This window comes from Polypterus senegalus, chromosome 7 (genome assembly GCF_016835505.1).
Source record: "Polypterus senegalus isolate Bchr_013 chromosome 7, ASM1683550v1, whole genome shotgun sequence".
Classification (NCBI taxonomy): domain Eukaryota; kingdom Metazoa; phylum Chordata; class Cladistia; order Polypteriformes; family Polypteridae; genus Polypterus; species Polypterus senegalus.
Window position 1 is genome coordinate 191480026 of NC_053160.1, and position 26278 is coordinate 191506303.

At 45.9% G+C, this 26278-nt stretch overlaps 1 protein-coding gene across 1 annotated transcript in view; it reads right to left on the reverse strand.

Moving 5' to 3' along the window:
- The window catches only part of LOC120533099 (glutamyl aminopeptidase), a 40751-nt gene extending 26127 nt beyond the window's left edge, over nt 1-14624 (reverse strand). The window contains exons 1-5 of the mRNA XM_039759799.1: nt 13651-14624; nt 11190-11331; nt 6740-6871; nt 2640-2760; nt 30-184 (exon numbers count right to left, since the gene is read on the reverse strand). Coding sequence (XP_039615733.1) covers nt 30-184; nt 2640-2760; nt 6740-6871; nt 11190-11331; nt 13651-14291 — 1191 coding nt within the window. The 5' untranslated portion in view covers nt 14292-14624. The remainder of the gene's footprint in view (nt 1-29; nt 185-2639; nt 2761-6739; nt 6872-11189; nt 11332-13650) is intronic.
- Nucleotides 14625-26278: the final 11654 nt, after the last annotated feature.

A 26278-nucleotide genomic window follows, 5' to 3' on the forward strand; every position in this document is an offset into this window, starting at 1 on the left:
GCACCACCTGAAATACTCATAAGGCTCACCTGATGCACGAGCTCGTGGGCGATGACGCTGGCCACTCTCTGCTTGTTAAAGGACGACGATTCTTCGGGGTCATACAGCAAGTTGTTCTCCCGGTAAGTGATGAGCCCCCAGTTCTCCATCGCCCCGGTGCCAAAGTCTGGGATGGCAATCTTGTCTGCAAGGAGAGCACAAAGGGTTTACATGTGGTTACTGATCCGGCCGCCTCTTTGTGTTACGACATGCGCCGCCCTTCTCATTTTCTGCTGATGCCCCAGCTGAATAAAAGCCGAAGTCACCAATCGAATGGCCAGCTTGGCACTTTGCTGTCCTCAGGTTGGCCCTTCTGATATTTTGACCCCTGATTAAGTTTACCACATTGTGATTTATTTGGATTTGTACCTTTTAAGACAAAACCAACTTTTTGCTCTTTTGTTCCTGTTTTGCTTTTTCAATTCTTTAAAATAAACTTTTAAATATTCAGGTGACAGTGGGATTTACAGTTTCTTTTTTTTGGACATCTGTTTTGAAATTTCTTAACGTTTAAAAGCCGTCGCCTCATTTTGGGCCTGAGCAGGCTGGAAAGTCTGCCCTTTGGAGTTCGGGGCCAGGCTGCCTGACGTGAGGCCTACACAGTAGGCGCAGACCAGAAGGATTGGCAGCTCTGGCCTTTTCCTGCCTGCTTCCCCTTGTGGCAGGATGTCACAACAACAAGCCCATTATGTGTCAAAAGTATTCGTGGACGTTTGCTGTTGTTCAGCGTTGGTCCCCACTGATACCTCCTGGATTACAAATTTTGTTCTCCGTAAAAAGATTTCACTCATCCATAATAATAAAGAAAAATCAAAAGGATTATTATTTTGCAGAGTGTGCCTTCAATTGTGTTGGCAATGGCAGCAGGCAAAGCCTCCGATAAACAGCTAAGTGCGGCCATGCAGACCCTCACAAAATGGCAGCGAATCTCCAAAACATCTGCCTTGTCGGCCAGGGTTCAAGTTCAGGTTTTATGTCTCCTTTGTTCATTTCTGATTCTCTGCATGTGGCTTACGTGCATCTTTCTTAATTCTTGGTTTTGTTTACGTGTTGTGGGTGGTCCCCCAAGAGGTGGGGGTCTCCTACCATTGACTGCCAGGAACTGCCCTTCACCCTATAAATCCGGACGGTCCCCCACGGTTCATTGTGAATGCCCTTCAGGGGACGACGCGGCATACAGTCGATGGCCATGCACTTGCAGCTGTGGCTGCCATCGTAGCAGCGGACGTAAGCAGGGCTTCTCAAGCCCCCCGTGGCTGGGGCTCTTTGAGTTTTTTAAGATGACTTCCATCATTCTGTTGTGATTCCCTCCCCAACTCGTGTTTTTATGTCCTTGTGTTTCTGTTTTATTCATTTGTAAATGTACACTGTATCACTTATTACTTTTTAAACGCTTCATCCTTATTTTTGTTGACTTCCACTCAGTGCCATTATGTGCCATGGTAGCCAGGCCCTGAGGCTGCACGACGCGCCAACAGCGAAACCATTGGCACGGCAAACCGTAATTATCTGAACTCGACGGATTCTGACTAAAAGCTGGAATTGTTTTCTTTCATTAGGAACTCCTGGCTAGCGGCTTTTGTCTTACCGTCTGATTACGGCCTTTGGGTTTGACGGTCTCCAAATCTGCCAACTCCGATTCCTGTGCATTAAGAATAAAAGGCCTTCTGACCCTGACCCTGATTCTGGTTCTGATTCGAATTCTGATTCTCTCTGTTTGTCTTCTGCCTTCGGTCCTTTGCTTGTTTGATTTTCTTCTTGTGGTTTGGATTTTGGTGGCCAATTTAACCCATTTAGCCTTCACCTAAGCAGGTGTACTGATTGATCATTTCTTTATCATTTTTAGCCAAACCAAGGTGATGGCCACTCGTGGGGCTTTAAGGTGCCAGCGGCCGTACCAGTGGCTGTGCCAGCTGCACTTCATCAACTGGTCGCCCACCTGCAGCTAAGCCTGTTCCGGCCTGGCCAAGCACTTGGATGGGAGGCCATCTTGGGTTGCTGCTTGAAGAGGAGTTGCTGAGGCCAGCAGGGGGCGCTTGCCCTGAGGTCCTAATGCCCCCAGTGTAGTGACAGGGACAGGCCCCCTTATCATCCCCTGTCTCTGATTGGCTATCTCTCTCTCACCCCTTCACCACCTAGCAGCTCGAGTGTGGTGGGCATAGTGGCACAATCAGGACTGCTGTAGCATCATGAGGTGGGTGTTGCACATTGGTGGTGGGTGAAGTGACGCCCAACTCCCTTTGTAAAGCAATTTAAGTAGTGAGAAAAGGCGCTATATACATGTAAAGAATTATTATTATAATCAAGCAGTAAAACGGAGCAGGCTGACGAGGTCGGGTCATATGGGACTTTAGCCGCTTCATGAGCCCTGAGCTCTCAGCCGACGCGCAGAATGCCTGATTGTGGCTCACTTAGCCGAAAAGAAAAGAACAAACCAACGAGCGCATGCAGAACCTCGAGCTGCCAGGTCTGCTCACTTCATGGCTAAAATTACGACGGTTTCATCACATTCAACGCCGGATGCCACCGAGTTGTTTTGTGTCCTCCGTGTCACAAGCAAAAAGACGGCGGTGGGCACAAGGCCTGGAAAAGAACCTTACCCAGCTTAGGCAGCGAGTAGCTCATGTTGAAGTACTCCTCAAAGTAATTGAAGACCACCTCGGTGACGTTGGCCGCATACTCGGCAGTGTGCTTCTGCTCCGGCTGAACGTAAATTCTCAGCTGTAAGTAAACAACAGCCGACTGTTAGATCGTTTGCACAGAAAAGCCACAGCGACCTCGGCCACCATCACTCTTGCATGTCACAAAAGGCGACTGGCATCAAGAAGGGCATCCAGCTGCCTCAGTTCTCTTCAAACTCCGCTGGTTCACTTAGTGAAATTCTTACCTGCGTAAAACAATTAAACGTGTGCCTCGTCACAGGACTGGGAGAAGAAATGGCGTCAAAGGTCGTTAACCAAAAACCAAAAAGGATAAATATGAGAGCAGACCACAGCAGAAAGAAGAAGAAAAGAAGAGAACTAGAAACTGAAAGAAAGAAAATGTCAGCAACTGTCCAGGTCTTGGATTGTGCAAAATAAAAGAGGAGAGTCCAGGAAACAATTGTGCTTTGTGCCAAGAGCCACATGGAAGTGACAGCTTAAGGTGCTACAGCAGGTCAGCCCAAGTGGGACTACATCTCCCATCATGCAGCGGGATCACTGCTGCAGGGGCAGCTGGGAGGAAACTATGAGGGTGCAAAATGAAACTTTGGTCAGAACACCTGGATTCTGATCAATCAGCAAATTGCTTTCTGGATTTGATGTTCTTTGTTCTTCATCTTCACGGGGTTTGTTTGTTTGTTTGTTTATTTGTTTGTTTGTTGACACCGCCCACTACAGGGGTCTGCTCCAGAAAGCAGGCTTACAGTGAAATAGAATAGGAATGGGAACTGAGCAGCTAAACCAGCAACTGGCTTGAATGGCATTGGCTGCAGAATTTAATTGGCCGTCACGTAACCAAATAAATGAGCTCAGCCAGCTGTGCACTGAAATGAAATCCAAAGAGTCCTTCTTATTAAAATGCTAAAGGGACACGTGGGGGGACCACTGAGCGGAAAAAGGCCATTTTAAAAACACTAATGTTCAGCTCACTTCATTAAATGGCTGCTTTCATGCACCCCTTCATTCATCAGAGTGACTGCAAATCCACTGGGGACCCACCAACCCTGGGACTGAACTCCCCCCATTCTGGGGCCACCCCACCTCATCCACTAAGTATTTCATCAGTTTAAATCTCTAGGAGGACCAGAGAACCCCTCATACCCTCTTTATATATCCAAGTGGGACCCCTGCTCTCCTACTGATTTCTGGAGTGCAGCGCAGTAGGGAGGCATGCAGGCTGAGGGGTGGGATTTCTATTATTTGTTTCAGTATTGTTCTGGTGCCACGGCGCTGAGATGAGAAAGTGGCTATCGGTCCAGAAATCAAAATTCTTACTTTTGATCCAACACTAATGTGGGGGGCCTCATTACACCTTAGAGAACTGTGGCCGGATAGCCCTCTCGGAGCGGTGCCCACTGATAACAAGAAGATCATGAAGATAATAGGAGTCTGAAGAACTTGGACCAGTGCAGGTCACAGGCCAAAACAGTAAGGGGGGCTTCTGAAGTACGGGGGTGGGGAAGGTATGGGGGTCCATGGTGTGATAAAATCCCCAAATTCCAATAAGTAACCGCATAGTTGACAGCAAGGGTGGGGGGACTTGAGTTGGGGGTAACAAATAGCAAACAATAGATAGATAGATAGATAGATAGATAGATAGATAGATAGATAGATAGATAGATAGATAGATAGATAGATAGATAGATAGATAGATATGAAAGGCACTATATAATAGATAGATAGATAGATAGATAGATAGATAGATAGATAGATAGATATGAAAGGCACTATATAATAGATAGATAGATAGATAGATAGATAGATAGATAGATAGATAGATAGATAGATAGATAGATAGAGTGAAAGGCACTATATAACACAGAGGGTTGGCAGTGTAACATGAGAAATGCCCGAGAGTTGTGCCCATGGACCCCTGAACCTCACTCCATGCCCACGTCCTCCCTGTAGCCGTGCTGTGGCTTATAGTCAGATGTCCTCTTATCGTCCGCTCCATTTTTTCATCTTCCGGTGCTAATCGAGAGCCGTGATAAATGTTGTGTACCTTTCACAAAAAGGTCTTTTTATCTTATCATTTGCTAACCTAAGTGTTCCTATCAAGTTCTTGCTTTCTTCATTTTATCTCCACTCAGTTACCAGAGGTGATAACCCGCCAAGGAGCTGTTAAGAGAATAAAACTTGAAAATCCTGTGAACGAGTGCTCTGTTTTGTTAACGTCAGAGAGAACAAATGACGAGGAAATTGAGCGGCCCGATGGCACAGCAGACTTGACATAGTGGCTTTTAAAGGCTCACCTTTGTACTGCCATCACCACACCATGCCAGCCATTTTCTTTTCCCGAGAATGAAGGAAATGGAACAGAACAGTGAAAGATGTCTATGAGAAACAATAGGCTAACAATAAGGACCTCTGATCAAGAGCCAGGGATGAATAAAAATAAGAAAATGGAAGCATCGCTAAAAAATATAACAATGGAGAGAACAAAGCCATTTATGGGTGGACACCATCATCTCAAATTGTCATCACAAAAGCTTAAACGGGGGATTTTTAAACATTTGACCACCAAATACCCCTCAACATCTCCTGAACATCTACTTGAAATGAAGCTGAATTTGGAAAAGAACTCCAGCATAATTTGGGAATTTGGGAAAAGGCTGACTGGTGCAGCTTTTTTTTTTTCTGCTTAAGTTTCCTCTTAAATACAGAAGTAAAGTCGTGATGGCCAAAAATACGAGACGTGGTACTTGAGCTAAGCACTGAAGTGTCCAGGTGCTCATCTGTGTGGGACATCGCTGACTGGATGATCTGCTGTTTTATTGGGAGGAGCACAGATGGTGACGTTCAGGAAGGATGAGACTGGCAGATAAAAACACACCACGGGCACCACAAGTAGAAAATGAACTGAGCTGGGCAAATGGCACCAGGACAGTCAGACATGCAAGAAGGAATTTCACTGGACAAGACGTACGTGGGACCAAAGGACTACAGTCTGTCTACCTACCTCTCTGTCAACTATATAGTGCCTTTCACATCTATCTGTAATAGAGCACTTTACACACTACCTGTCTATCTATCTATCTATTCAAATGGACAAGATAGAAAAGGTACTATAGAATTAATAACTAGGTATATGTGAAAGGCACTACATGATAGATAGATAGAGTGAAAGGCACTATATGAATGGTGATAGATAGAAAGATGGGGTCAAGGGGTCCTTTGATGGGATTGGCTGGCCCGGCGCTGACTCAGCTGTGGATTGGCCAATAGGGGGTGTGGCTTGATGGCCGAGGTCTCCAGGCCTCTGAACAAATCCAAATCCTATTATGGGATGTCATCGGCTGTTGAATTCTGCTCTGTACTTGTCATATTTCTATTGCATTTCTATTTTGTTGTATTCAGGATGATTGTCTTCTCTTCTGTCTATTGTGTGTTGTATTGACCCCTTTTTGTGACACCGACTGCACGCCCAGGTCTCTCTTTGAATTGTCTTTCCTGAGGTTTCTTCCAATTTTATTTTCCCTACAAGGGTCTTTTTTTTGGGGGAGTTTTTTCTTGTCTTCTTAGAGAGTCAAGTATGGGGGGCTGTCAAAAGGCAGGGCCTGTTAATGCCCACTGCGGCACTTCTTGTGTGATTTTGGGCTACACAAAAATAAATGGTATTGTGTTGTATAGATATGAAAGGCACTATATAATAGTTAAATTGACAGATAGCAAAGGCACTACACATTAGACACACAGATAGGCCAGGCGCTATATTATAGAGAGGTCACTCAACAGATAGGACTGGTGATATGAAACTGATAAGAAAGTAGAAGTGAAAGGCACTATATGGTGTTGTGCAGGTACTTAGCAGATCTTTACTTTTCCTCCTCCTCCTCGTCTTCCTCATGGTCATCTCTCAGCCGCTCACACCTCAGGCCCGCTGCTCTCCTTGGCACACCTTTGACTTTATTGCCCTTTTATTCCCGTGTCCCACATTGTGGCTTTGCTAACTGTCCTTGGCACTGCTCAGCTCCCCACCCCAGTAGATGCCAACTTACAGGGATGCCTCTGGATGACATTCTCTCGATGAAGGTGAACTGGTGAACGGCGAAGCACACCAGGTAGGTGCTCATCTTCACCGACTTGTAGAAGACGGTCCTGTTCAGACCTTCTGTTTCGGTCTTTGTGGTCTGTAAGGAGAACACAGCAGAGTGATGAGTTTAGCTGATGCCCACCCCCCCGACACACACACACACACACACACACTTGTGGTTTAATTAGGACAAACACTGACTGCAGGCCTCAGCCCACCCCCAGACCCCCAAACTAATCAAAATTCCGTCCGTTGCGCTGTAACTCTTTCCATCTGCTCCAGAGGATGATGACAGGCTATTTACAATAAAGCTAACAGCGTGGGGCACCACGGTGGGCCGCCTCAGAGTTTCTAAACAAGAGGCCATGGAGGGCGTCTGGAGCGGCCAGTGTCATCCACGCCGGTGCGTCACCACGTAACACGAGTCACTCGGTCCACGCGTGTCGGCTCCTGCTTTATGTGATCTGTTGTGTCCTGTTGTGTCCTGAAGCCCACCTTGAGCCCTTTCTGCACTGATGACCTGACGTGTGACGTTTCTGTTTCTTTTCATTCACACATTTATGTTAACCCAAAGACACATGACCAAGGTGCAGGACAGAAGAGGGGCCATTTTAGTCCCTGGTGGGATGTGCACTGGCAGTAGTAACCTCAGTGACCATGACAATGACACTCTTTTACCTAAGGGTGGTGGGGGGCTATGACCCCCAATTATGGAAGACATTTAAGGTCAGTAGGTGGCAGTAGGGAGTCCAGTCCAGTTAATCACTGGTGGTCCACAGCCACAAGATCTGTTGGGTCAGCGGGGACTGAAATGCCCAAGGAGGGTCTCCAGCACCTCGTGGAACTGATGAAGATGAGGGATTCAGATTGGGGTTCTACTGGTAATGGGCGGCTGAAGTCACGAGAGTGGATGCCAAGGGTGAAAGAACAAAGGTGGGCTCTGTCTGTCTGCCTGCCAGGAATTAATGTAATGAATTGATCAACTGACTAATTAATTAATAGACTGAATAAATGAAGGAATGATCGGCTGAACGCATTAATGAATCGAGTATTGGTGCTTAATGACATTGACATTGAGTGAATGGTCAGCTAATTAATTCATAAACAAAGGAAAAATGAGACGGATGAATTATTAAATGAATTGATTAATTAATGAAGTATGAGCACCTAACAAATTAATGAGAGGCTGGACAGATCAATTGATTAATAGTTCATTAATAATAAACAAGTGAATGAATAAATGAATGAAAATGAGTGAGTGAATTAATGCGGTGAGAGAAAGAATGAAATCATCCATCCATCCATCCATCCATTCTCCAACCTGCTATATCCTAACTACAGGGTCACGGGGGCCTGCTGGAGCCAATCCCAACTAACACAGGGCGCGGGGCAGGGCGCCAGCCCACCGCCGAAGAATTAAATCATTCATTTGTCGATATTAATAGCCAGGTGAAGGGATAATTGGTTGGACAAATTGATGAACTAATTAACTAATTAATTATTAGACAAGAGGATGAATAAAGGAGGACAAGGTAGAGTGAATGAGTGAATGAATGAATGTGCTGCCCGGATGGACTGACTGATTAACAAATCAACTCACTTACAGAGTAATCTTAGCAGATGGCTTAACAAGTCATGACAGGGAAGGTCTGATGAACGAATGAATAAACGAGTGACGACTTAATAAACGAGTAAGGGCTTGGACAGATTCATTACTCACTCCTGTAGATGCCACAAGGGCTGAACGGGCATCCCGGGCAGAAGAAGGGGTGGTTCCTTACCCGGACGGGAGAACCAAAAGGGATGGACGGACAGCCCACTAGGAAAGGAAGACATCGGCAGAAACTTTTTATTCCCCCAGCATACAAGATGGCTGCAGTCTGGGATGTCGGTGCCCCCTAGGAAACCAGCAAGGCATGCTGGGAGATGTAGTTTGGCAGGGCAGGCCTGCTGGAGTCACTGGGGGCCACGAGAGGGTGTTGCAGGGAGACAAGCTCCTTGTTCTGATGGACGTCCGTGTGACCCAGAAGTGTTTCCATCGGGCAGCACCACCAAAGGTGCCACACTCCCTAATCCAGATTGGTCAGAGCTGGGAGGTAGAGGAGCAACGCTTGAGTGGCGGAGGGCAGTACGGTAGGAAAAATCATTTAAGGAGAGGACATTTGTATTTTGTGCTTGTGGTGACATAGAAGAGAGGATTTGGTAAATAAATTAACATTCATTTGAACCCGGGACTGTGCGTGTGTGTGTTCGTGTTGGCGTTTGGGCTCACTGATGCCCGGGTATCTATCACACCCCATATCTAATGAACGAATGGAGGGATGATGGCCCTGAACTTGGTTTCTGTGCAGAGTGGCTCTGACATGCCCTGTGCCAGCCGACATCTTGTCGTTATCTTGTATCCTTCCAGGTGACTGTCTCTGTCAACCCCAACGGTGGCAGTGGGGCATGAGTGGCTGTATGTGACAAGGTGGCACATTTGAGTCTTTTGTGATGGAGTTTTCTACAGCCATTGTGCCAGACTCAATGATTATGAGAATGATTATGAGTAGTTGACTGGCACAGGAGCCCGGGCACCTATAGTGACGGTCAATAACAGACTGCAGTAGTCGGCTATAATGATGGGCGCTGAGTCAAGTCCTGTCCTGGGTGGGACGCCTGTCCATTGGGATAAATTCAAACCATCAGCTGGCCTCACTCACACATCCTGGAAGTCATGGAGAAGGTGGAAGCGCTAAACATGTGAGGCAGCAGTGCTAAGCGCTATGCCACCATACCACCCAAGCATTTGCCCATTTTTGAATCCTCCCCATCCAGTGTAACATTTCAAGTGATGTAATGGTAGCTCTGCGCAGGACGGGATGCCAGTCCATTTCCCGGCTCACACCAGGCTAAATTAGAATCATCCCACTTGGACAGAGGCAGTGGTGCTGTAAGGATTATGTTTCTGGACTTCTCTAGAGCCTTCAACACCATCCAACCTCTGCTCCTCAGGGACAAGCTGACTGAGATGGCAGTAAACTCACACCTGGTGGCACTGATCGTGGACTTTCTTACAGACCAACCTCAATATGTGCGTCTCAGGAACTGCAGGTCTGACATTGTGGTCAGCAGCACAGGAGCACCGCAGGGGACTGGACTTTCACCGGTCCTGTTCAGCTAACATACATCAGACTTCCAATACGACTCGGATTCCTGCCACGTGACAACACTGCTATGGTGGGCTGCATCAGGAGTGGGCAGAAGGAGGAGTACAGGAAGCTAATCAAGGACTTTGTTAAATGGTGCGACTCAAACCACCTACACCTGAACACCAGCAAGACCAAGGAGCTGGTGGTGGACTTTAGGAGGCCTATGCCCCTCATGGACCCCGTGATCATCAGAGGTGACTGTGCAGAGGGTGCAGACCTAGAAATACCTGGGAGTGCAGCTGGATGATAAACTGGACTGGACTGGCAATACTGATGGTCTGTGCAAGAGAGGACAGAGACGACTATACTTCATTAGAAGACTGGCGTCCTTCAACATCTGCAATAAGATGCTGCAGATGTTTTACCAGATGATTGTGATGAGCGCCATTTTCTACCTGGTGGTGTGCTGGGGAGGCAGCTTAAAGAAGAGGGATGCCCCACACCTGGACAAACTGGTGAGGAAGGTAGGCTCTATTGTAGGCACAGAGCTGGAGAGTTTGACATCCGTGGCAGAGCGACGGGCGCTGAGCAGACTCCTGTCCAATCATGGAGAATCCACTGACCAGGATCATCTCCAGACAGAGGAGCAGCTTCAGAGACAGACTGACAGACTGAGGAGACCCCACACTATGCGACTCGGGGGGTAAACGTTAACATTATACAAAGTTATTGTCTGTTATACCTGCATTGTTATCACTTTAATTTAATATTGTTTTTTATCAGTATACTGCTGCTGGAGTATGGGAATTTATAAAGTATCTATCTATCTATCTATCTATTATATAGTGCCTTTCAACTATCTATCTATCTATCTATCTATCTATCTATCTATCTATCTATCTATCTATCTATCTATCTATCTATCTATCTATCTATCTATCAGTTGGCATCACCCACACAGGCTAGAGACTGTTGCTGGAAACTGTACCCCAGTACCCAAGGAAAGAGTTGAAGCCTGGGCATATTTTGGGTCTCTTACCTTGCTTTCCACTTCACCAAACTGCCCCTCGGCCCTGTGGCTCTCTCACTTGTTCCTTTCTGCCCACTCAGCCTGTGCCACCATCATCAGAATAGCTTAGTAATAGTGCCCTGTAAGGCACCCATTGTCACAGTGCCAGCCCCTTACCATGGCAGGTTATAAACCTGCGCTTTTAACCCCCAATTTCAACCTTGGACTTTAGTTTATCAGCTTTACAGCCCCAATTATGTCCATTTAATGATTACCTCCACAGGCATGTTGGAGAGTGCGTGGTAGGAGCTGTCATGGATGATCGAGATGCTGTAGGTCGCCTTTTTGTTCGGCTCATCAAAACAGGGGAACGACTTGCGTGCGTCAGTGGGCTCGTGGTCCGTGGCAGCAATGCTCCTTGGAATGGAAAAAAGGAGGAAACAAAACAGAGAGAGAGAGAGAGAGACGGGTTAGTGGCTTCAATACACGAGGAGGCCATCAGCCCAGTGTCAGCGCCCCCTGGAGTCTGGCCTGGCATATCAGCATCAATGACAGCAAAGTGACAAGTTCAGCCAAAGGGCAAGTGCCTTTGTCACCCGTGTGACTTCACCAGCCCAGCAACAACAGCCTTGTCACCACGTTGTCCCCTGCTGTGTCACATTCTTGCGGTAAGGAATTTGCAGAAGGCGCCAGTCGTTGTTATGTCTCAGTCACCTCTGAACTGAAAGAAAATGACACGTCTATCCCACCCTTGACTCTGTGACTGGAGCACGGGACGCATTCAGCAGAGGCAGGGGACCATCTGGCCACTGGTGGCACAAAATGGTGTCATGACCAACAGTTGGGCTAGGCACCTGTGCCCCCATGCCACCCATAACAGTCACTCAATTTTGTAACCCACTTATTCCAATGGTGGCTTGTGAACGTATCTTTGTGGCAGGATGGAACTACAGGGCGACTTCTGAGCCTCCAATAATTCCAACATGCTATAGTTTAGAAATGTATGGAGAAAACACACGTGGACACCAGAATAACGCGTCCTCTCGGCGCACATGAGTTGAACCTGGAGCTGGGAGGCAGCAATGTGTCACCCAAAATAAGACAAGCGTTCATTTGCTGTTGTCCTTAAACAACTTGACCCATAATGGCCTAAACGGGATGCCCGTCCATCAACTCCAGCAGGCCACATTTGACTCATCAGTTGGCCTCACCCACATACCCCTGAGATTTAGATGGCACCTGGCACATGGTGACAGTGTACAAGGTGGGAATTGAACTCAAGGTCTTGTGAGGCAGAAATGCTAACCGCTGTATCACCCAACCAGTCCTTCATTTTAAGGGGGCTGAAGCTTGTAATGGTAGTCAGAGACAAACTACAATGACAATGACTATCTCTGTCAACCCCAGGGGTGGCAGTGGGACATTTTGACTGTCCTCACATTGTCCTTATGGCCTTGATGGCCTTTTATGATGACAGTTTTCTACAGACAGCATGTCAGCCTCACCACTGAATGATCGCAAGGAGTCCTGACACCTATAATGACAGTGACAGACTGTAATGATAGCCCTGTGGCAGACCCTGTCCTGGACGGGACGCCCCTCCGTAAATCAGAAACATCACTTGGCTTCACCCACACACGCTGGAGATGGAAACGAGAAGGCACTCCAGTATCAAAGGTGGGAGTCAAATACAGGACCCTGAATGTGTGAGGTAGCACCGGTGACCACAACACTACCACATTACCCAAGAATGAAGCCTGTAATGGTACAATTGGGCAGGGGGCGCTCTTGGACGGGACGCTGGTCCATTTCCGAAATTAGAAATGCCAGTTCTTGAAGGAAACCGTACTCCAGTATCCAAGGCTAGATTAAGACCCCCGCATGCCCCAGGGTGACCCCCTGTCAGAGATTTGATCTCAATGTCACCTGTTTGTGTTATTGAGTGGTGGAGGGGGTCCCCCCCCCAGAGATTCACGTGTGACACCCCTCATGTATATCAGCTTTAGGAGAATTGTGCTGTGTCACTCATACATAATGGCGAATGTCCCCTTTGAAAGTTGCGTGTTGTCACTTGTCCCCCAGAGATCTGAGCACAATGTTAGTTGGGGTGGGGGGGTCTACCGCAGATTTATTTGCAATGTTATATGTTCATTTTATAGGGGTCTCCCCCTTGTAGATTTTACCCCAAGGTCACTCGTACATATTGACGAGATCCCACCTTGCCGCTTGTAGATTTGAGCCCAATGTTAACCACTCATATCATCCACAAGGGGGGGGGTCCCGGGGGGGTCCCATCCAGATATTTTATCAAGTGGTCACTTGTAAGGATCACATGTGTGATTTAATAAGGCTATTAAATTAATTAATAATGAAGATGGCCTGATCTGCCCATGCCAGTGTCCAAGGCAGGATTTCAACCCAGGACCACCGGGCCACTGCACTACCCAAACTCGTGTTCAGTTTTTTTAAATCCCCCCAATCCAAATAATGTTAGAGCAGAGCTGAAGCCCATAATGGTAGCACTGGGCCAGGGTTATCCAGTCCATCTCCCCCACTTAGTGCCACCAGGCCAATTCAGAGCCATCAGTCAGACTTTAGGAGGGCACCCACACCCAAGGAACCACCCAGTCATTGAGAGAGCCCAGGACCCTGGAGCTGTGAGGCGCACTAACTGCTGTGCCACCCTGCAAACCCATGCGACAGAAAGCCTCCCCAAAAGTAAGAAATATTATTTACTTGACGATGCCATTCTCCACGTAGGTGGTCTTGTAAAAGCCCACAAGGGAGCCGCTGAGCGATCCCTGGAAGTTCAGCTTCAGCTGGTAGTCGCCGGGTGCCAGTGGCTCCTTTGCCTCGACCACCAGGTATTCGTGCTTCTTGAACTCAAAGCACCCGAGGACCCTGATAGGTTGGAGCTTGTCCTCAGACTGCTGCTGGAGCTGTGGCAACTCCGTGACAAAGGTCTCCCGGATGTGCATCCACAGGTGCTTGGTGGTCTTGCTCACGTTCAGATGGATGGTGGTGGTCCCCGTGTACATGTTTTTGACCAAGTCGGGCTTCATCTCCAGATCGTAGTGCACGGGCACCACGTAGTCGGGCAACCTGAAGTTCTTCCAGTCTCCAGTGTCGTTGTTGGACGCCTGGCAGGGTGAGCCATTCCCTGGTTGGGTGGTGCTGCTGCTGGGAGTGCTGGTGGTCTGGGGGGCTTTTGTAGTTTGGAGATCCTCCTGGTCTTTGCAGGGCTCAGGCCTGGACAGCCCCACTCCTAGTCCGACCGCCAGTGCCACTACGACCACCAGGCCACAGATGACGGCCACATGCTTCGTCCTCATGCAGTATTTCTTCTCGTCCCTTTCGTCGTAATCCATGCCTTGCATTGTGGCGGCCGCTGGGCGCCGAGCTGCTCCCCTTCGTCTGTGAGTGATTTATGGAGCCGTCTGCCTCAAGCCGGCTCTCCTGATTTCCTGGCAGCGTTCAAACTTCTAAGGGTGGGCAGGCAGGGAGCCTCTGGTCTTAAAAGATTCTTCTCAGCAGACGGGACAGGCGGGCATGAGACCGACGTCCAGCTGCCTGCATCTTCATACCCGTCGCTGGTTAAACATAAAACAGCAGCGTGTTAATGAGCAATCGAGCGCAATCGTGTGCCAAACAGCTGTCAGCAGCTAAATGAGGGATGAGAAACAACGGCAGACGTGCGAGTGGGAGTACAATTACCACAATTTCGAATGAAAGGGAACACAGAGAACGCTCGGGCCTCCTCCGTGACCGGGGGGCTGCTCGCTCGCGTGCCCCACCCGCTCGTCGGCCACTCCTTGTCTTCTGTTTTCCTCGCCTTCCTCACTCTGGTCTTCTACTTCTCAACTCCAGAATCACCCACTCGAGGTCATTTATAGCGCCTTCAGGGCTCTCTTCAGTCCCCAGTGCTCCAAGTCATCTTGAGGACCTCTGTGAATGGTCACCAGTGACAGGGACCTACTTAAAGTCACAGCAGTGGTAATGCACTCCTCACACCGAGGGCAAGACCCCCATGGACACACCCCAAATTATTTCAGAGGGCCGGGTCCCACAAACTTTAGAACTTTCTTAAAGACATTAAGGGGGTAAATTTAAGGACCCCCTGCGACGCTACTTTCAGTGACATTTCCGCCAGGTCCCCCTTCAGCTCAAGGAAGTTGTAGTTCACGCGACACACCAAGAACAAGACCCCAGTTTGTATCAATAAGAAGAGGGTGAAGTGGGCCCCCCGACTCACCTCATTTAGGGACACTAAGGGAGTAAAAGCAAGAGGCCCAATGCTCAACTGTCGAATATCTCAAACCTCATGGTAGTCACAGTTCACTCCTCACACTAAGAAGAAGACCCCCAGTGCCTGACACCTCTTTTAGGGACACTAAGTGGGTACACTGGGTGGCTGGAGGCTCCACTAATCTCAAAGCTTTGCAGCCTCAGCTGTCACCTATCCCAAATTCTTCTCTGCTGAAGGCTATTTTGGTTCACTCCTTACACTGAGGGCAAGACCCCAGAACCTTCATGATTGGAGCCCCCAGCACTTGACACCTCTTTTAGGGACACTAAATGGGGTACATTCAAGGATCCACTGCTCCACTGGTTTTAGTGTCATTCCAGTCTGGACCCTCATGAGAATAAGGCAAGGATGGTTCACTCCTAACACTGAGGGCAAATGAAATGGACCCCCAATATATCAAAGGGCCAGACCCCTAGCACTTGATGACATTTTTAGTGACACTAATGTTCAAAGACCCTCTGCTCCACTAATTGCAGTGCCATTTTGACCAGAGACTGTCATGTACACCAAACCTACTGTGGCTCAAGGCATCCTTCATTCACTCTTCATGCCAAGGACAAGACCCGCAGAGGGTGGGGCAAATGAAATGTACCCCTATTATTATGGCGTGTCAAGCCCCCAGGACTTCAGACCACCTTTTTTTAGGGATACTAAGGGGTTACATTCAAGGCCTGGATGCTCCACTAATCTCACTGCCATTCTGGCCTTTGAACGTTATACACCTCAGGGTCCTCAGGGCAGACTCAAGACCCCCAGGACCTGATACTAAGGGGGGCTACATTCAGCGGCCGAGTCCTCTCTACTCTCAGTGCCATTTCAAACCAGATTGTCGCAAATCCCACACTCCTTTAGCTGAAGGCAATGGACGGCGACTCCTCAGAAAGAGTGCAGGGCCTCAATTTGCATCCCAAAGGGGAAGGAGAAGTTCAGCAGGAGACTGCGGACTGTGAGACTGGATCAGTGAGAGTGCCGAGATGTGACTGATCAGATGGGAGTGACAGATTTGGACGAGGTGACAAAACGATGGGGACATCTATCTATCTATCTATTATATAGTGCCTTTCACATCTATCTATATATCTATCATATAGTGCCTTTTATATTTTTTGATCCATAATTTTAGATGGCCTTTTGGATATCCACTCAGGGTCACCCAGTCAGTCCACAGCTGGGCATGCTACCCCATGGTGCCCACCCGATTCTCTAAGTTTCGTTTCCGTCATTTCTTGACAGGTTGCTTATCCCCTTTGCCCAGGTGTTTGAAATTCCCTTTTAATGTCCCCTAAGCTGTTAGGACCTACAGACTCATCTCTCTGAGTTTTCAGGGTCTTCTCCATCCAAGGGTCTCCAAACTCAGACCTCCAACATGGTCTTCTGGTCTTTTGTGATTCCACTGCCGTCCAGCCTCGACCCCCTGAAGCTGCTGTGTTTTAGTGCCAGTCTTATTGTCTTTCGTACGCTGAGAACGTTTTAAATGTTCATCTTTATCTCTTGCTCTCTCTTTCACATTTTTTACCATCCAGGAGGAAAGTCAAAGCCCAGGCTGAGCACACAAAGGCTCCAGAGAGACTCATCGCTGTCTTTGTTTCCTGCGGGGCGTTGATAAATTGCACGGATTTTGTGCACAATGGCCTTGAAGACATAAATTAGTCAGACATTTTATCTTTCTTCCACAGTAGCCTAAAACTGGAGTCAAGCGCCACTACAAATCACCAAGCCCCGTTTAACTCCATTTGATGAAATCGCTGTGCGACTTGTAGAGTGCCAGTGACTTTGACGTGCCCACTAAGTGCCATCTGGTGGACTTCATTGCTTTGGCTTATGATGCCTATCACTGTCTTGTGTTTTAAAACTCCAAACGCTGGACATTTTCACAAATGTGATACTCCATAAATGAGTGGGTGGCCAGTGGAGCTGGGGGTGAGCTGGGGGTGAGCGGGGGGTGAGCGGGGGTTGAACTCCTCCTCAGGCTCGACTGCTGGGACAGCTTCTGTTGTTTGTCCTTCCTGGGCATCCCTGCTCTTCTTTGGAGTGCCTTGTTACTCTGGGTGCCATCACGAGAACAGCTGTGCCAATCTTACTTGCATATTGGACCAACATGCCACACGTCTGCTACACAGGACACACTTATATTAGAAGGAAACAGGGAGACAGTGTGCACGGGGCATTATCGAGACCCCCAAGTTGCTATGGTGCCACAGATTCCCACAGTGCTTCATGGGAGTTGGAGTTCAGGACAGCTCTGTTGGGTTCTGGGAGTTGCCACCAAGGGGGGGGGCTGCAGGGCCCTCTTTTCCTGGAAGTGCACCAAGACCACACTGTTGGGGCACTCAAAGTACTCCCAGGTACCTGAATAAAAGGAGCCAGTTGGCACTACCCTGAGAGTCAGAGTTGGGAGGGATAGAGAGAGATGAAGCTTGCTGGTATAGGAGTGGAGGTGAAGGAGAAAGAGAGAGAAAGAGAGATACAGAGATAAGAAGAAGAAAAGAGAGTACCGTCTCTGTGTGCTCCATTGGTGCTTGTTTCTTCTGTGCTTCTGAGAAGCGTTTCCACTCGAGAGTAAACGTGTGCTGCATGCAAAACTTGGGCCTGGTGTCTGCCTGTGCCGGGTTTGGGCGGTTGGAGCACCGACTGCAGGCGCAAGTGGCGTAGTCAGCAGGATTTCCTGATTGTCTGCTGCCAGAGACCTGTATTTTAAGATCTTGTGGAAACCTCAACACAGCAGCACCAGTGCAAGGACATGGAAGCGCAGCAGCACACACATAGTGCCAAAGTACCTGTGCCATCCGCAACGGGAAGAAGGAAGAGCAGGCAAAAAGTGAGGGCAGCGATGAGCTGGGCACACACCGCCATCAGCAGCATGGGCTCTGAGATGGGGGGCAACATGGCCATCCAGAGGATTAAAGGAGCGGACGATGGGCCAGGGAAGGAGGTGAGTGCTGCTCACAGGCCCCGTGAGTGCTTCATGTCATTTGTCTGCCATTACCTCCAGGACAGTAAAAGCACCCAAGTCCTCTTTGTTGCCTGTTGTGCTCCTGACGAAAATGATGTCAGTGGAAGGTCAGGGGACCCCACCCGCTACTTGCCCAGGAGGTGCACAAGACCAGCCAGCAGGTTCATTGCTTCATTGGTGCTTCTGTGTGCTGTGCTGCTGAGGGGAATGACAGAGGGGCATTTCCACTGGAGAACAAACGTGGGCTGCATGCAAAACTAGGGCCTCATGTCTGTCTGGGTCGGGTTGGGCAGCTGCAGTGCCCCCTATGGGCAGCGGTGGCAATAAACCAGAAAAAAAAAAAACTCTGAGCAGGTAGCCTAATTTATAAAATAAATGTCAAAAGCACAATATAAAATAAACAATACACAGGTAAGTAAGAAAGGCGCTATATAAACATGATAGAAAAATGAATATAATAGATTAATAGAAAAAATGCAATATTAGCGATAAATTGGTAATAACAACACAACTTTAGATAGATAGATAGATAGATAAATAGATAGATAGATATGAAAGGCACTATACAGTATAATAGATAGAGATTGTGATATTTGGCCGGCTTATCATCCCGCCAGATGGAGCCCTCCCTGCAGTATGGAGGTGCCCCGAAGACCAGCAGGGAATCATGGACGATGTAGTTTTTATCCTCAGCCCTGCTGGATACCTCAGGGGCCGCAAGAGGGTGCTGCAGGGAGGACTGAGGACTCATTTGTGCCCTATGACCCGGAGGTTCATCATAGGAAGAGCGACGGGCTTCCGGGGTGAAGAAAAGAACTTTTACCTGACCTGGAAGTGATTGAGGATCACATGGACTGGGGAATGAGAACACTTCCGGGTCAGGGAATATAAAAGGACTGTGGGAGCTCCCAGATGGCGAGCTGAGCTGGGTGGAAGGGTAGCAACGCGTCTGGGAGCTGGAGGATTGGTTTATTGAGTATAGTTGTGATTTATATGAGTACTAGCAAAATACCCGCGCTTCGCAGCGGAGAAGTAGTGTGTTAAAGAAGCAATGAAAAAGAAAAGGAAACATTTTGAAAATAACGTAACATGATTGTCAATGTAATTGTTTTGTCACTGTTGTGAGTGATGAGTGTTGTTGTCATATATATATATTTACACACACACACATAAACATATATATATATACATATCTATACATATACATACATACATATCTACATATACACACATAAATACATACACACACACATATATAAACATATCTATACATATACATACACACATATCTACATATATACACACACAGCTATTTCGTATCAGTGCAATACGCTGCTTGTTAAAACGGATGACTCCCGCTCTTGCGTGCAAGTCTGCGTGGATATTATGAACTATCATATTTGTTCAAGTTCTATTTAAATTTTAAATAGAAGGAATTTTTATTTAGTCGACAGAATATTATTCCGGAATAAATCAACTCAAACCTTAAATAACTTATAATATTTTGCTCTCCATAAAAATATATCCTGTCTAAATTATACAAGTTAGAAATAAAGTAAATGTTAAAAGAACAAACATTCAAATTTCTTTACTCTTATGTAATTTTATATAAAAAATAAACTTAGATTTTAAATATCCCAAAAGATTTTGCTCTCCATAAAAATATATCCTGTCAAAATGATACAAATTCAGATATGAACATGCTGCATAACAAAACCTAGAAATATAAATCAAATGTGTTCCTTTCAGCAATAACAAATCAAATCATTCAGTTGTCTTTGCTCAGATGTCATTTTAGAGCTGGACGCCTGGCATCTTTTTTTGGCCACAAGTTCGTTTCTGTTTGCTGTGAGGTTCTGTGTTGTGGAGATTCTCAGGATGGATTGCAGGTGCTCATCAGTGAGGCGACTCCTGTGTGCTGTTTTGTTAGTCTTCATCACTGAGAAGAGCTTCTCACACACATATGTGCTACCAAACATGCACAAGGTTCGAGCCGCATGTAGACGGACTTTTTTTGTTCTTCAAAGTCACCAAAGCGCCGTGCAAACTCAGTGCGCTCAGTTTATCAGCAAAGTGCGTATTTGGGAACACCGTAGTGACAACTTGGTTTAACATTACTTGGCAACAGGGAAAGTGGGGCAAGGTGCACTGCATTATGGGATCTGTAGTTTATTGTGTTACCAGCGCTTCATATACCTGGGCTTTAATAACAATAATACAGTATATAAAATGATCTCGCGGGCCGGATATAATTACACGCCGGGCGGATGTGGCCCGACCCTTGAGTTTGACACATATGGACTAAATAGAACTTGAAAAGATATATTTTTCAAATGTGATCGCGCAATTCAGATAGAGTTGACGAGCACTACAGCCTGCATGCCTCAATGAGTCATCCTCCCTCGCTCTTACTTTTTTACCGTTCATCTAATGAATACACTGAGTATGGCTTTACCAAAACAATCATTGATGGTGAATAAAGTATCCATTATTCGAGTATGTAGATCGGGTTATATATATATATACATATATATATACCCGCGTATCGCAGCGGAGAAGTAGTGTGTTAAAAAAGGTAGAAAAAGAAAAGGGAACATTTTAAAAATAACGTAACATGACTGTCAATATACAGTATTTGTTTTGTGAGTGTTACTGAGTGTTGCTGTCATCAAGGATTTGATTATCATTATTTCTTTCAATCAGGTTCGTATTTGTAGGATGTGTTGTGTTCAAGTTACATTCCGTGTTTGTCAATCGTTGTAAAGATGACAGGTTTCATTCATCGATTCGTTTCTTACTGCATCAATAAACAGCTCGTCTTCTTCTTTATCTGAGACCTGACACACTGCATGCACGTTTTTACACTGTCTTCCTTTAGCGGGACATTGACTTTTTCCACCGTGTGCTTTGTTTCCACAGTAGCTGCATTTATGAATATGCTTATCAGACGCTTCATATTTTTGCTGCCTTTTCAATTGTGTAATTCGGTTTTGTTCAGCTCTTTGGAACTGTTGCTTTTATCTGTGCACTGCGTCAGTTCACGTGAGCCGCTCGGTGTTCATGCATCGAAGGTTCCCAGCTGTGCTGGTGCCATCTCGTGCTATGTCCATAGCTTTATTTAATGTTACCTTAGTCCTGACACTTAAAACTTTCTCTCGCAGTTTCGCTGAGTTTGTGCCAAACACCACCCTGACCATCTCATCTTCCTCTCCATAAACACAGTCCTTAACCCGTGAATATTTAGTGGGAGTTTGCTATTGGATTGCCGCTGACGGACGGACGGCCTTATATGGGCAGGCACTAAATTACAAACGCCAGCGGCAGCCTGTCTATGAACTTAATTTAAAGTGTAGGTTTACATCGTGCTTTGTTTCCGAAGTAGCAGAACTCATGAATATGGTAGTATATGCCACTTTCGCTCGCTTCTTATTGTTTCGCTGCCTTCTCAATTATATAATGCATGTTTTCTTAAGCGCTTTTTTGAGGTCTTCCTGGTTTTCTATGTGCTGCGTGATTACGTGGGAGGCGTGATGATGTCACACGAAACTCCGCCCCCACGGCATTGAAGCTCATCTCCATTACAGTAAATGGAGAAAAACTGCTTCCAGTTATGACCATTACGCGTAGAATTTCGATATAAAACCTGCCCAACTTTTGTAAGGAAGCTGTAAGGAATGAACCTGCCAAATTTCAGCCTTCCACCCACACGGGAAGTTGGAGAATTAGTGATGAGTCAGTGAGTGAGTGAGTCAGTGAGTCAGTGAGGGCTTTGCCTTTTATTAGTATAGATTGTGGAGGAGAGTGTGCTTTGTGCACTGTGGCAATTAAATAAAGTTGATTATTGGACTTTTACCTGGTGTCTGGAGTCGTGGACAGGGGTTCAAAGGAGTGAGAGCACCCCCTATCTACCACAATAGATAGATAGATAGATAGATAGATAGATAGATAGATAGATAGATAGATAGATAGATAGATAGATATGAAAGGCACTATATAATAGATAGATAGATAGATAGATAGATAGATAGATAGATAGATAGATAGATAGATAGATATATTGAAAGGCACTATATAATAGATAGATAGATAGATAGATAGATAGATAGATAGATAGATAGATAGATAGATTGAAAGGCACTATATAATAGATAGATAGATAGATAGATAGATAGATAGATAGATAGATAGATAGATAGATAGATTGAAAGGCACTATATAATAGATAGATAGATAGATAGATAGATAGATAGATAGATAGATAGATAGATTGAAAGGCACTATATAATAGATAGATAGATAGATAGATAGATAGATAGATAGATAGATAGATAGATAGATAGATAGATATGAAAGGCACTATATAATAGATAGATAGATAGATAGATAGATAGATAGATAGATAGATAGATAGATAGATAGATAGATAGATAGAAAGCCCTCACTGACCGGTCACTAATTCTCCAACTTCCCGTGTAGGTAGAAGGCTGACATTTGGCAGCTCATTCCTTACAGATTACTTACAAAAGTTAAGCAGGTTTCATTTTGAAATTCTCCGCGTAACGGTCATAACTGGTACCTACTTACGTACATATATACCGGCCATAACCTGCAGCTCGGTCGCCGTGTGAGGCGGAGTTGTGTCCCTCATCGCCACGCCTCCCACATAACTGAGTGCCTGCCCATATAAGGCCGTCCTTTAGCGGCAATCCAATAGAAACACTCTGCCACTGAATATTCAGACGAAGATGAGATGGTCAGGGTAGTGTTTGACACAAACTCAGCAAAACTATGAGAGAAACTGCCAGTTACTAGAACAATTATAATATACTTCTTACTAATTAACAGTATTTAAACATACATTTATTGTACAATATTGAGAATATCAAATACAACCCAAATAAAGTTGCACAGATATTCCTAAACAGTGGCTAATCACCCCTCATATAAAGTACCCCACATCTATACTGACTAACAGTAGAAATCTGCCAGTTAGAAGAACAATTTTGGGAACTGGCTTCCAGTGAACCTTTCTACAAACAACAAGAATAAAATAATGCGACTCTTTTAGTCAGATTCACAGCTGTGGCGTGTGTAGGTGTGTAGGTGTGCAGGTGTGCAGGCTTTATGTGCCCAGGATTTGCACGTCCAGCACTGCAGCCACACTTCCCTGGATTTTGAATAACCTTCACGACACACGATACGGAAATCATCTTCATCTTCAGATTTGTATTCTTCTCTGTTTCTCTTTGTTTTCTTTATACTTGTCTTTTTTTTTGTTATTTTTTTTGTTGTTTTTTTCCATCTCTAATGCCGCCTTCACAGGAGTGTCTGTAAGAACAGCAATGAGCGTCGTTTCCTGCCTTTTGTAGGCCTACTTTGTTTTCTGGTCCTGCTTTGGGATGTGGCCGTGTAGCTTCAGGTGAGAAGTCATCAGCAGGCTCACTCATCCTAGAGGTTGATGGTCTTGATGGGGATGGACAGAATGAAGGTGACTCAGTTGGAGGAGACACATTAGCAGTTGCCCCTGGAGGGACAGCAGGTGGCCTGATGGAGGACGTGTCTCAGAAGTAGAAGGCACAGCAGATACGGCAAGAGGGCGATCAGTGACTACTGATGGAGCAAAGTCACACTCTTGGAATATTAAATGGCCAACTTTGTGTGCATCTAAATGCTGCCTGCCCATTTGTAGGTGTTGCTGCCAGTGGCAGGGACACTGTGACAGTGCCTGGGATATCATAAATTGTCATCGTCATCCCCGGGTGGGTCATCATCCAAGAATCACAGGCTGAGTTGACGACTCTTTTTAATGGCCCATATACACTCCTGCCAAGTGGCTGTCGTTTGTGAGAGCAGTGGGGGGGCGGATAGCAGAACAATTCCATGGCTGCCTTCTATTGACAGGTGGGATGGGTGATTGTCAAGAATTAAAAGAACTTTGGAGTCTGAGGAGCTCTCTGTGTTGCTGAAAGTGTTTCAAGTACACAAGAAAGTCAGCCTCTTGCCTCCACCCTGATGCGTTGACTGTCCCAATACAGCCAGGGGGGCCGTCCTGAACAAAATGAGATTTGGACACGGGGAACAGCAGCATCGGGGTATGGAGGCACCAAGTGCATTGAGTGTACAAGCCAGGGTGACAAGTGTGCCTCTTTCTGCTGAGGTAGCTGCACCAGCTTGCCTGGCACCACGTCTTGCCACAACCCAGTCGGGAGTTTGAACAGTTGGTATCCCAGTTTCATGTTCCATGTGTCTTGTGACTGAAACTTGTGTTTGGCCAAAACCCGACTTAAATTGTAACACAAACTGTTAACATTTGTTTCTTTAAAACTGGTTGCCCTCGAAAGGCTTGTGGCTTGAGGACGTCTTACTGAGAGAGTTGGGTGCCGCTTTAAAAAACCATTAAACCAGTCAACGGCAGCCATGCAGGCCTCATTCCACTGTGAGGGAAAGTGAGAGGCGAGTTGAAATGCAGGCCTACGAACCTGAAATGAAATGTTATAAAATGTTATAAAGAGTTTTTATTATCTTTCACTTTGTACCGATATTACCCCAACCCTCTCACCCTCTTACTCTCTTTATACATTTCTGTTCATTTCTCTTACCTCTTTAGGACTTAACCCATAATATACTGTAAGTCTGCTGCCCTTTGTAATACTGGTTTAGACTCCTCTCTCTCTCGGTCTTCTGATGGTCCAGCACCCTGCACCTGGTAACTTATCTGATCCCTCACTTGCAAGCTTCTCTCTTTTCTTATGGAATCGAAATAAGGTGGCATGACGGATGGAAAGGTCCTTGGCGACTGCCCGGACTGTCCTGCCCTCATTCCTAATTACGTTTGAAGCTTGTTCCAAAATTTCAAGGGGAACCCCTCTGTCAGTAACTCTCTTCCTCACTCTTGGCATACTGGAAAAAAACAGAATATTATTTCTATTTTTAGATCCATAAACTACAGTTAAGCTCTATAGCAGTATACTTCAGACTTAAACTGAAAAAAATGTGCCGATTCTGAACTAAAAATGTTAAAAAGTAAGGCTATGTAGTCTATTTCAATATGGCTGCTTGGCTTGGGGACCTGCCAGCCATGACAGAACACCATGTGCTAGCTATTCAAAGAGTCAGGGAAACCTGCTAACAATACTTTGTAAAAGTCAACACCACAATGATTTGAACGAGGGATGTTTGATTAATTAAAATAAAAGCTATGGACAGTAAGTCAACAAAAATTACTTTGATATCTTCAAAACAGTTATCTTTCAATAAATGCAGCAGCAGATGATGAAAGTTTACAGTTTGGTGGCGATCGGGCCTAACTGAGCATGTGCAGTACGAGTGTCACCACCAGCGTGTTTCTAATTGGAGAAATAAGACTTGTGGCAACCGTCCCCAGTCTCCCCTAGATAGATAGATAGATAGATAGATAGATAGATAGATAGATAGATAGATAGATAGATAGATAGATAATATGAAAGGCACTATATGATAGATAGATAGATAGATAGATAGATAGATAGATAGATAGATAGATAGATAGATAGATAGATAGATATATGTAGATATGTATGTAGATATGTAAACTCAAACCGGTTATGACAGCAGCAAACCAAGCTGTGAGAAAACATTTTCTGATGCAGCGAGACGGAAACAACTTTGTGACGCTGCCACTAAACACTCACATAGCGATTTGGATAGAAAACACTTTGATGAATGAAACCTGTCATCTTTACAACGGTTGACAAGCACAAATTACATCAAATTTAAAGATAAACAGCACATCATCTGGTAACGTCCTACTCTGTTTATTATTACGGCTTTTTAAAATGGCTAATTTCGCCTGCCCAAGTAAATAATTTAAAAGTTGAATTTTTGATTTTGATGTTTTGTTGTATTTCATGCCCCAAATAAATCTCTGATCATTAAAAGAAACAGTACATTGTTCACATATTGTCTGAAAGTATAAAAACAGAGTTTGCAGTCTCGTACAATACAAGAATAAATGATAAACTGTCTCTGTCTCCCCATTTATCGCTCACATCGCTCTGAATTGTACTTAGAAACACATCAGTCGTGATGACCCCGTGTACGAGTCTCCATTGTAAATCGCCTGCTCT